This window comes from Triplophysa rosa, linkage group LG9 (assembly GCF_024868665.1).
Source record: "Triplophysa rosa linkage group LG9, Trosa_1v2, whole genome shotgun sequence".
NCBI lineage: Eukaryota > Metazoa > Chordata > Actinopteri > Cypriniformes > Nemacheilidae > Triplophysa > Triplophysa rosa.
Window position 1 is genome coordinate 26,971,045 of NC_079898.1, and position 12,500 is coordinate 26,983,544.

Below are 12,500 nucleotides of genomic sequence, written 5' to 3' on the forward strand. Positions count from 1 at the left end.
ACGACTGAACGTATAATGACTCATATCAAGAGAGATAAACGAGATACAGCCATACAAACATCACACACACCGTATACTGCCGCTCTCTCTCACCTGCTTCAGCTTCTTCTCATCCGGTCGCTCTTTGTCCTTCCTGGAGGAGATCACAGGCTGACCGGCAACTGAACGATTCCTCGACATGTCCTTCATCACTTCCTGCGCCGTTGCTATGGATACCTGTATTAAACAAGCACAGAGGTTTGCAGGATTTCTGGGAAAGAGATGCAAGAGACGCGTGAAACGCAGGTACCTTCCAGATGTGAAGTGTGAAGCTCCAGGCCATGAGCAGATGATGCTGGCGTTTGGGTGAAGATCTCTCCTCTGTGAGAGCCATCAGTGTGTGTGCTCTCATCAGACCCTCCAGACGTCTCACGTCAGACAGACGCACCACAGCCTCCACAGCGTTTACTCTCAAACACGTCGCAGGAACCGCTTCACCAGCGTCCACTGCATCTGCTAACAGACAAAAAACATAACTCCAGACACGCTGCACATTGCTTGTTTTTTGTTGTTTATCAGACATGAGCACACTTACCAGGCGTCTGTTGTGAGTCTGTGAACATCAGGATGTCTATGGCCCAGTCGATCTGAAGACGAGCGTCAGTCACAGGACACTGTGTGAAATACAACCACTCACCAAACTCCAGGAGAAACTCCACCTTCTGCCACTGACTGCTACAACCCTGACATGCACACACACACACACAATATTACAAATTACAATAGAATAATCCCCCAAAAAGTAACAATTAAGACAAGGATTAAACACAGCTCCAACCACTATTATCATAGGCAATTTTAAAGAGATATCAGAATCAGAAGAGCTTTATTGCCAAGTGTGCTTGCACACACAAGGAATTTTCTTTGGTGTTGGAAGCTTCTAGTACAGACATTCAACACAATGACAATACAATATAATACGATTTACAGTCTAAAAGATTCTAAATGTGCATATATAAAATAAAGACTATTTTACAGAAAATGGGGGATAATAACATATAAGAGACATTGTACAGGGTAGTATAGAGTAGAATATACATATGAACAGATTGTATGTACACTTGTGCAAATGGATCATGTAGTAAGTAGAGGTAGTGTTATATACATGTATACATAAGATGTAGATATAATAAGGCACTATAGTGCACACTATAGGAGTAGTGGAAGTGGAATATTGCTCTTAAGGAGCAGTTATCTGTTTAGGAGGGAGATTGCCTGGGGGAAGAAGCTGCTTCTGTGTCTGGAAGTCCTGGTGTTTGGTGCTCCAAAGCGAAATATGTCTTAAAAATAAATATGTCTTACTAGACATATCATACTAGGGGTGACCCGAACAGTCGAAGATTCGATGCTTGGATAGGAGGAGCCTGATTCGACTACCAATCTCACAGTGGAATCTTCACAGAGGTGTTATGCAATGGGTATTATGCCATTGTGGTTATATGGGCAGTGGCGTGGAAGACGGGCACGCACTGCACCGCCACAAACATGATTTATTACACACACATGCGTGCGATTCCACTATCAGTCGACTATAGGCAAGACATGACAATTCTGATTGGACTATATACATCCTTAGTTGAGGACACCCCTACAGCATTCAAATGATCATTCATGGCATACTCCTGAATTATACCACCCAAAGGGAGCATATACAATGAAAAAAAACTGGCCCGAGAATTGATCCTTGAGGGACACCATACAATATTTCATGAGTTCATATTTCATCAGACATATAATCACCTACATTAACAAAACAAATCCTATCTGTAATATATGTTTGAACCAATTTAAAACGTTACCAGAGAGACCTGCACACTTTTCCAGTCTATTTAGCAGAATCAAGGATCAACCGTATCGAATGCTGCACTTAAATCCAAAAGGATTAAGACAGATGCATTGCTGTTGTCAGCATTTTCTGATAACATGGCAATTTACCCAAAATGGAATAATCGGTATTATCAATTGCAAGTCTAATCCGCTTAATTGTATGATTAAAGAATGTAGCCAAATCTTCACACATAATGACATCATGTTTTAGCTGGTGTGTTACCTGCAGTGTTGTGATGGCGTTCTGATAGAAGGTCAGCCGCTGGTGTTTGTCTTGAGCACAGAGAGCGACACGCCGCCACATACGAGAACAGATGATGTCACCTTCATCACAGATCTGCTTCATATCAAACACAACACTCTCTCCCAGCCGAGCTTTAACCAGGGCACGCTGCTTAAACACAACACTACACACACACACACACACACACAACTTTACAACACTTACATATGCTTCTGATGTCTGATCGTCAAACACACTTAAAGGCCTGATTGAGTGGTTCTTCTGGTTTATGCTCACATGTTTAACACTAACAGTGAATCGAATGATTCAAATACAGAAGCTCAATTCAATTCGGTTTTGGTTGTTTTTTGGCTTGTGATAGTTCAATATCTCTTCACTTCATTACTGTAGCTTTTTGAGAGAGATGTCTCTCTCTAATAAACAAACACATGAGCATCATCATCTTCACGTCAGTGTGTGTGCACCAGCTTGTGACCCATGATGCATTGCAGATATTTGAGTGCTCACAGTCGATGTGTGGAGGGTGGGATCACTCGGACAGCCTCATCTAACAGCTGCAGACCTCTCCTCCATTCCCCAGAGTCTGAATGAACACAGAGAAGAGCGCTGTACAGACACACCCACAACTTCACATCATCACCATCACCTGCATCTACACAGAGAGAGAGAGAGAGAGAGAGAGAGAGAGAGAGAGAGAGAGAGAGAGAGAGAGAGAGAGAGAGAGAGAGAGAGAGAGNCTGGACGGAAATAGCAATACGGTGCCACCTATAGGACAGAGAAAGTATTTTTGAGTGAGATGAACAATAAGAAACATTTTATATGCACTTACAGTGTTTAAAGCGATATTTACTGTTCAGCCAACATTGCACTGATGGAAACACGGCAGTATTATTAAAAACTATAAAGTACATTTGTGAAATCGATAGAGCATACAAAGGAATAATTTAAAATTTAAGATGGGTAGATGGCACTTGGGCTGGTTACTGACTTGCCGTCGGCCAGGTTGACCCCTCGGAACAGTGGGTAATCTTCTGGGGAGGGTTTGCGATTTTGGTCCTCATAAAGAAAGATGGGTGAACGACCCAGCTCCAGACCCAGCTGCTGTACGCCCTGCTCGTTGTAGATGGACAAGAGGAAGGCCTGAAGACCAGCTTTGGGCTTTACTAGGGTCATGATGGAGAAGTTCTCCGGGAAACGTCCTAAGAGGATAAAACAGACAGACAGAGTTGAAATGTGCATTCTGGCGCAAGCCCATAATTCATGACTAAACCTGTATAAATGGTGCCCGTTAAACTACTGCTTCCACGATCAAACCAAAGTTAACATTCAGTGATAATTCTGGAACCGTCTCATTTGCTGCTGAAAACCTCTTATCTTGCTTTGGGGAAGTAATTGCATGTTTGGGACCCAAATGATTTTCATGCAACCCAGCAATCTTTCGAAGCATAACTCCGTACAATGAAAAGGTATAGCTGAAAAGACAACATTTTAGCTTTATCTACTATCAACATGATTGGATATCGAAGGGTGGCACCTGAGAAGAGCTGTTTGGTGGGTGCAGTGATCTGAGCTTTCTTGGTGATGCGGTAGGCATGATCAGCTGTGCCGGCCCGACGGGAGGTACAGAAACCTGGAACCTTCTGCACACCTTCAGGAAGGGAAGGCAACTGCAGCACCCGCAAAACATCGACTGGATCTAAAGGAAAAAACAAGGTTTGATCATTAATATGACGAAATAAGCCCCTCAGTCATTTTATGTCAATGGGATGCGGCATCATATGCAAAAGGTTTTATTTACCAACAGCATTATAAAAATCCTGAGTTTGTTGCGAGCCATTATTAATTCATTTCACAAGCAAAAATGTGATAACAGAGTCATGTGATCTCAACATGTCAGCCTCAATGAGTCGAGATGCTTTATGTATCCGTTTTTTAATTTGTAAAACATAAAAGAATAGTAAAACTACTGTAACTGTGTGCTCCTTCAATCAATATAAAATTCACAAGTGTCAACCCTTAGGGACTTGTTCACATTAAAAATTATTCTCATTCATTGAAATTTCAGAAAGTTCTAAGTCTAAGCCCTAAACAATTATATTTAAACATGCACTTGTTCTGCAAACATGATTTTACATGACTGAAAATATTCAGAAGTGCTCATTATCCATAAATGGTAAATGCAGTTCTAAACAGATGTTGAATCCTTTAATATGCCCCACACAGTAGTCTTGGCAGCTCTAGTGATCTTTATGGGATTCATGTGAATTCGGACACCATCTGTCCACTGTAAGCACTCACATTATTAACTGTCTAAACCTAAACTCTGTAACCAGCATTTATGTATTTGCAATACCTATTTGTGGTTTAGTATATTTAGTTCAGATCCTAACTGTCGTATACTCTTTCTAAGGCCTGACAAATTTATGTTTTCTTTCTAAACTAGTAGGAACAATTTTCTTTGCCAGTAATTTTGATCTCTAAAACCACACTGACCAAAATATGGTCTGTGTAGTTACCACAATGCTGTGGTTAAGTCATTTTCAATTTCGCAACTAGTAGAATGTTCATATGCAGACCAAAAATAAGGAATACTACGTATGCTAACAAATAAGAATAGGTGTCCGCAGTTAACCATGTGAGAAATGAAATTACAGTATCTAAAGAAAGTCTGAGGATCAAGAGTTCAGAAAGAGAGAGAGACAGAGAGAGAGAGAGAGAAAGAGAGAAAGAGAGAGAGAAAGAGAGAGAGAGAGAGAGAGAGAGAGAGAGAGAGAGAGAGAGAGAGAGAGAGAGAGAGAGAGAGAGAGAGAGAGAGAGAGAGAGAGAGAGAGAGAGAGAGAGAGGTGAGTGAGTGCTGTGTGAAGCTTACAGACAGATTTCATGTCAATACACAGACGTAAGATGCAAACGTGATAAATCCTTTATAATGAGAAATATGTCATAAAAATAAGAATTTTCAATTGTTATGATGACTTTAATTTCAGTTTAAAGTGTTTATATATGTGTATATGTCTTCTATCTGAATGTTTGGGTGTATGTGTGGTTTGATGCGCTGCAGGTTTATTCCAGCAGGTGGCTGTGTTGTTCAGATATCAGCTTTAGTTTTCTCAGCCGATGCAGAAAAACATTCTCTTTTTATAAATGAAAAGATAAAAACTCAAAGAGAAGATTGAAATGCTCAAATTCAATCTCATTAATTCCTCATTCCTTAAAGCAAACTGTTCATGAAATCAGTGTGAAAGACACTTCATGTTTTTGTGTTTGATTACAATCACGACTCTGCAAACACATTAAAATAAAATTGAAATTGTAAATGTTCTATTATAATAATATGGTCACTTCTGGTGGAATCTGGTGTGTCCATGACAGCTCCGGCACATTTCACTCCTGACGCTCTTTTATTTCTCCCCTGAACACAAAAACAAGAATATAATGTAAGGAGAAAAGATTGAAGTGAATGAATAAGAGTCAGTAATGTGAGAGTCTCACAGTCGTGTGATTGTTGTAGGTGTTGTTGATGGCCTGTAGAATGACCTCCAGAGGTTTCCTCAGCTGTCGTCTGTCCTGTCTCATGTTCAGTAGACACAGACAGGAGTTCCAGTAGTGACCCGCTGCGGTCACACACAGAGACCAGCAGCCCGCCCGCTCCGCATATCTACAACAAAACCACACAACACACAAACATCAACATCAGCACACAGAGAGCCCTCTTGAAATGATGATGATGATGTGTGTTCTGACCTCACGCTGGACTCAAGCATCTCCAGAGCCTCCGCATATCTGCTGGAATCAACACTGACCCCATCAATCAAACTCTGACCTCTGACACATGCAGCGCTGCACAACATCTCCTGAACACAACACACCTCCAACCTACACACACACACACACACACACACACACAAACTGATGAGCTTTTATAAAGACTAAAGAAGTCATTGTGTTTCTTGTGTCAACATTCAGCCGGTGTCACTGTAAACGCTTTAAAAGTTTATTATGTATGTTACACATGAATCAAACCAACAATCCAGAAAAACCTCTGCACCACACAAAAACATGACAAAACACACAGATGTTTAACATTTTGCACATTTTTCTAGGTGCCACATCGAGACAATAGTGTCAGTCTGCAGACTGCAAGAGAGGGGCATAACAAGAAGGGGGCGTAACAAGAAGGGAGCGTAACAAGAAGGAGGCGTAACAAGAAGGGGGCGTAACAAGAGGGGGGCGTAACAAGAGCGGGGCGTAACAAGAGGGGAGCGTAACAAGAGCGGGGCGTAACAAGAGCGGGGCGTAACAAGAAGGGGGCGTAACAAGAGAGGAGCGTAACAAGAAGGGAGCGTAACAAGAGAGGGGCGTAACAAGAAGGGGGCGTAACAAGAGGGGAGCGTAACAAGAGCGGGGCGTAACAAGAGCGGGGCGTAACAAGAGAGGGGCGTAACAAGAAGGGGGCGTAACAAGAGAGGGGCGTGACAAGAAGAGGGGCGTAACAAGAAGAGGGCGTAACAAGAGAGGGGCGTAACAAGAGAGGGGCGTAACAAGAGCGGGGCGTAACAAGAAGGGGGCGTAACAAGAGAGGGGCGTGACAAGAAGAGGGGCGTAACAAGAAGAAGGCGTAACAAGAGAGGGGCGTAACAAGAAGGGGGCGTAACAAGAAGGGGGCATAACTTGAAATAGTGGAAATAGTTTTTGCGGTTTTAGACGTGAAATGTGAATCGGCCCTAAACAGGCTTTAAATGTGTTCCTAATAATAATATGAAACAATTCTACCGCTGTGAAATATATTTGAATAACTGTACATCATCACCATCACGTGACAGAATGTGTTTGTATGATGTCACTCACAGAGCACCAGTGTTTATCTTCATCCTCTGCTCCAGCTGCAGTGCATTATGGGTACAGGTCATGACCAGATCATGGTCACGTGTCTGATGAGCGAACAGGGCGAGCTGTGTCCACACGTACAACTCCACGACAGAGTCAGACCACTGACAGTCCTGCGTCATCTGAACTAACTGAACAACACACAATTACACACACACACACTTGAGATGCGTTTTAGAAACTGAGAGACATGAGAACTGCTCCAGTGATGATTCTGTGAGTTGTGTGATGTTTTGATGATGATATTGAAGAGATCTTACCACAGACACAGCGGGCACTATAAACTCCATCAGTCTGCTGTTTCTCTCACACTGAATCATCTCCACACCGACCAGCACACGAGACATCGCCGTCACCGCCTCGTTTTTACTCTGAATGATCATAAAACCATTCAGAATCATCATTAGTAGCGATGTCATACAGAGGTCACGGTGACGCACCTGATCACAGATGTCCAGTTTGAGTCCGATCTGTTGCTGAAGCAGCCGTTTAACTGTCACCCATGTGCAGATGAGCTGCTTCCTCACCTCCATGGACACGAGTTTTGTGTTTCCATTGGACATCAGCAGAGCGTATTCACACACCTGCACACACACACACACACACAAACTCTGAGCAGACCGCTGAACGCGTTCAACTCCGAAGATTCAAGTGTGAATTGTGCAGCGTTATGAAGCGGTTAGTCAATCATTTTCATATGAAACATGTGGCATTACTGCTGATGCTGTATGTGTGAGGAGAAGAGGAAGAGACACATGTCATGAAGGAATGACATCGTGAGTGTGCTGCTGGATGCTGATTGGTTAGTGATGTAACTCCAGCTGTACTATAGTAAAGTTATGATGCAAAGCATCTGTCTGTGATCTCCTACAAACCACTCACCAGTAAAAGTGGTTGTTTGGTGGATTGGTTACACAGTGTAACAAACAGTGTATTTATTTTCATGAGCTAAATATACACTAAAACATTGATGCTACATAACTTTAGTTAAAGCATGGTGTTTGTAGTAAAACTGTGCTTATACGGTACTGTTTAGCGTGTTGACAAAATGCTTGTGTGTTCTACTTGTCGCCTTGGATAAAAGCGTCTGCCAAATGAATAAATGTTATATAAATGTAATTTCTTTTTAAAAGTTGTGTTTCGCTTTCATTCATTCATACTGTCGTCACCAACCAAGTTCCAGATGCAGACACCCATCATCGCTTCATCCCACCTTCCCTGTGCTACAGACATTTCTAGAATTTTCTGACAGTGACAATTGGAAAATAATTTTAAAAAATGTGAAAACATTGTACAGTTTTTGTTTACTTGCAATATATCGTAATTAATGATATAAGCTCAAAATGTACTTGATAGCAAACTCATGCTTTCTATTTGTAGTAAAACAATGGTTCATTTTCATCAAAGATTTCTTTAAACTTGTGTTTCATTCATGACAGAAATATCATAACAGTGTGTGTGTGTTATTCAAACATTGTGACTGACATGAATTTATTTTTGACTGTCTTGTGCCGTTTGGCAGGTGTTAAATTTAGACCCTCTTGCGTCACACAGGCTATCCGACATCCCATAATACTGACTGGCTATTTCACATCCCCCACAATGCTTTGCCCAGTGAATGTGTGTGTTATGTAGATAAGAAATATGTCAGTGGGCAGAAGCCTCACCTCTAAAGCTTTCTTCAGGTCCTGCGTCACGGCCGTGTCAAACAGCGGCCCGTGTGTGGAGCTGCATTTCTCCGAGGCCTTCCCTCGTCCTTTCTTCGGCTTTTCATCTGGCAGCTGGGTGACTCCTCTCTCGCTCTCGTGCGTCTCAAGATCGGCTTGTGCTGACGTGATGAGGCCCTGAGCCACAGCGTCACACAACAGAACCAGAAGATCCACCTCTCTGCACGCAAGCATCACATGACTCGAACGTCAAAACACTTGATTCGTGTGTGATTTTTACAGAGTTTCATTGTTAAAGTGTTTACCCAGCATGCCCTGTGTGTCTGAGGAGGTCTAATAAACGTCTGTATGTGGGCAACAGAAGTCCGTGTCCTCTGGTTTTCAGCAGCCAGCGGTTGTAGTTCCACAGGTGCACAGCTGCATTAACTACCAACCAGGCCTCGGCCAGCTCCGCCCCCAGCTCCGCCCCTCGCAGGAAGTTAGCCGTGGCATAAGCCGATAAGTCTTTGATCCAATCACTGAGGAGACGACATGCCATGTTATGATAAGCTGAAGTGGTTTAATGTGAAGTTTCCGTGCGTGTTTATATGTTCACCTGTACAGGGTCCAGTGAGCGTGGTCCTCAGGTGAGGCTTTCACTCGTCTCTCGGATCGAACAGCGCAGGCGTTCAGGTCCACTCCCTCTGAGCGCAGCTTCAGCACAGTCACCTGCACAAACACGTCAACATCTCTTCTCATACTTAGCAAAGCTGCGGGTCATTACGAAAATGATGACAGGCCCTTCAGGCCCTAATAACACGACTGCATGTATCAGTGCGGGATGTTTGGATCACATCGTGAACTCAAGTGATGTCTCTCTCTCTCGCTCGCTGCTGTAAATCCTGTGCGAGTTCATGGGGGGCCGTTGGGATCCTTACAGTTGAAACAGTGTGAGTGACGATCAAAGCCTCCGTGAGGAACTCCCAGCCCGATCCCTTCACTTCCCCCGGACACGACGCTCATCAAACTAAAGAGACGTCATCTTTGAAAGGAAACGCATTCATGAAGAACAAAGCCAGGCGCTGTCAAAGCGAAGATGCTCCGACAGCCTTCCGCTTTTGTCAAGGTCCCGACCCCTCTGTTGTTCTCCATCTCCTGTTCAAAGCAAATGTGTCGTCCCTGAAGACATAATTACAGAAAGATCCCAGAGGTCCAATGCGGTCATTAAAAACCCATCACCGCGGAGAGCGAGACATCCTTGTCATCATCATCTTCATTATCAACCCCAAACATGATCACTCCTCTGTTGTTTTACACCTTTCATTTCATTCACATGAAACAAGAGGATCTTGTCATGACAAGAACTAAAACGTGATCACGTTACTGAAGCAAATATAGAAAAATGTTTCCAAGTGTCCAGAAGTGTTGTAGTGACGATCTCATGAAAGGCTTCACTTCCTTCACTTCCAGTCTTTAATAATAACTCAGGAATGCCGTCAGGAGATGAGCTGATGATTAATGACTTGTTCGGAACAAACCACAAGAAAATGAAAAGCTGTGACAGTTATAAACAGAGAAAAAATAATGACCATGAGAGATATCATTCCCGTCAGTCAGATTGTGAAGAGTGTTTTTAAACACGAGCTTCTGAAGTCTTTCTAAAATCTTGAGCGTAAAACAGCTGCATGGAGACGACTGACATCATGTGAAAGAGACTTGATTCATATTCAGTCGGCTCTCCTGTGTGAAGCCACCAGCATCTCGCTCAATTTCAATGGCAAAAGTAGTAAATAGTGAAAACCCATCACGTTTCCATGACCACAGTATATCAATGACAAATAATGCAATAATCATGTATGTTTAAATGATGTGCATAATCAGCTTCATTCAGTTTAACGCCTCAACGCTTCCAGTATGGAATTGTGGTATTGCTTTTTTACCTTACGATTGATTTTTTTATTGTTCAGCACTTTGGTAAACCTCAAAGTACCTCTTCATCAATTTGATTTGGACGTGAAAGCAGCAGCGGCACAGCGATCTGTCTTCCCTTCAGAAAGTGTGTTTTATAAGTGTTTGATACACAGTTAGTGTGTGGTCAGTGAAGATGATGTGGGTACCTGAGCGTTGATGAAATGAACTTCAGCCAGCAGACGTATCAGTTCCGTCTGTGTTCTCTGATGTGTTTGGTTCTGACCCGTCTCTCCTCTGACATCATCTTACATCAGACAGCAGAAAAACACAAACTCAGACACAGCATCAATAAAACACTGCCGGGATGTTTCAAAACTTGAAATTTAACCTGGACTTCTTATTGATTTACACTTTTACAATCTGAATCACTGAAACCCTGAGGACTTAACAATGGATTAGTCAGTGTTGATAAAGTTCTGATGGACGGAGAGCAAGTGAATATATTCCACACAAAACCTCAACATGAAACCTCGAGACGCTCAATAAATCTAAAGTTTAGGAACGTCCGCTTCATAAAACATCCATGATCATGGACAAACCCACTGAATCATCACATGAATTATTTACACACGTTTCTCTGGATTAAATCTGTCTCCAAGCTTTCAATATTCAGTCACATTAACTATGAATGATACAGTAGATGAATATAAAGTGAAGACAGCAGAAAGTATTTGACAATCACAAGAGTATCACAAGATTACTTTGAAAAAATGTGATGTTTTCAGCACATGTGTCTGTTTGATGTCATTATTCCTCTGATGAAGATCACTTACTGGAGTTTTTCCATCGTCCATCATCATACAGCAGACAAAAGCGACAGGCCGCACGGCACACATCATACACTTCATGTGTCCATGCCGCCTTGACCAGCAGTGCCCATAACTTCACCCTGACAAACAAATCAACTGTTGACCAGTGCGAGAACAGACATTTCAACCTGCCATCATCCTCTCAGTGTGTGTGTGTGTGTGTGTCTCTGTGTGTGTGTGTGTGTGTGTGTGTGTCTCTGTGTGTGTGTGTGTGTGTGTGTGTGTCTCTCTGTGTGTGTGTGTGTGTGTGTGTGTGTCTCTGTGTGTGTGTGTGTGTGTGTGTGTGTTCTGTGTGTGTGTGTGTGTGTGTGTGTGTTGTGTGTGTGTGTGTGTGTGTGTGTGTGTGTGTGTGTGTGCTGTGTGTGTGTGCTGTGTTGTGTTTGTCCTGTTGTGTGTGCTGTGGTGTGTTTGTGTGGTCGTGTGTGTGGTGTTTAGTGCGTGCGTGTGTGTGTGTGTGTGTGTGTGTGGTGTGTGCGTGCGTGCGTGTGTGTGTGTGTGTGCTGTGCGTGTGTGCCGTGTGTGCGCTGTGGTGTGGTGTGTGTGTGCGTGTGTGTGTGCGTGTGTGTGGTGCTGTGTGTGTGCGTGCGTGTGTGTGTGTGGTGTGTGTGTGTGTGTGTGTGTGTGTGTGTGTGTGTGTGTGTGTGTGTGTGTGTGTGTGTGTGTGTGTGTGTGTGTGTGTGTGTGTGTGTGTGTGTGAAGAATGCAGCAACTTGACTGACACACGCAGCTCAAAAGCATCTGTACATGACCTCTCTCCCTCTACCACACCTTCTTGCGCTCATTCTGAGTCTTGTCAAGTCACTCAAATGAACCTTCTGACGCTTCTTGAACGCAGCAGTGTTGAATGCTGGGCTTTATCAGCCAGTCCGTGTCCACGGTGATCCTTGAGTTTCATCATGCTGGAGAAAGCTGAACAAGCACAAAGTCCAGTGTGTCTGGAACGAAGTGAAGATGTCAGAGGAAAGCATGAGTCTAACTGCTAATTTAATGAAGTCAATCCATCGCTTTCATCACTCAAACTGTTCAATGAAAAATACTTATATTTATATGAAAAATAATCAATGGTCGGACAAGCTTGAC

At 43.0% G+C, this 12,500-nt stretch overlaps 1 protein-coding gene across 1 annotated transcript in view; it reads right to left on the reverse strand.

The window, feature by feature from the left end:
• LOC130558763 (cilia- and flagella-associated protein 46) overlaps window positions 1-12,500 on the reverse strand; it is a 56,703-nt gene that overhangs the window by 30,119 nt on the left and 14,084 nt on the right. Inside the window, exons 13-30 of the mRNA XM_057341365.1 lie at window positions 12,233-12,355; window positions 11,385-11,500; window positions 10,758-10,855; window positions 9,257-9,369; window positions 8,967-9,179; window positions 8,662-8,881; window positions 7,435-7,578; window positions 7,255-7,365; window positions 6,956-7,125; window positions 5,852-5,983; window positions 5,600-5,765; window positions 5,450-5,519; window positions 2,618-2,762; window positions 2,090-2,273; window positions 575-722; window positions 290-495; window positions 94-216; window positions 1-4 (exon numbers count right to left, since the gene is read on the reverse strand). The exon at window positions 1-4 is cut by the window's left edge and continues 158 nt beyond it. Of these exons, the coding sequence (XP_057197348.1) occupies window positions 1-4; window positions 94-216; window positions 290-495; window positions 575-722; window positions 2,090-2,273; window positions 2,618-2,762; window positions 5,450-5,519; window positions 5,600-5,765; window positions 5,852-5,983; window positions 6,956-7,125; window positions 7,255-7,365; window positions 7,435-7,578; window positions 8,662-8,881; window positions 8,967-9,179; window positions 9,257-9,369; window positions 10,758-10,855; window positions 11,385-11,500; window positions 12,233-12,355 (2,486 nt within the window). The remainder of the gene's footprint in view (window positions 5-93; window positions 217-289; window positions 496-574; window positions 723-2,089; window positions 2,274-2,617; window positions 2,763-5,449; window positions 5,520-5,599; window positions 5,766-5,851; window positions 5,984-6,955; window positions 7,126-7,254; window positions 7,366-7,434; window positions 7,579-8,661; window positions 8,882-8,966; window positions 9,180-9,256; window positions 9,370-10,757; window positions 10,856-11,384; window positions 11,501-12,232; window positions 12,356-12,500) is intronic.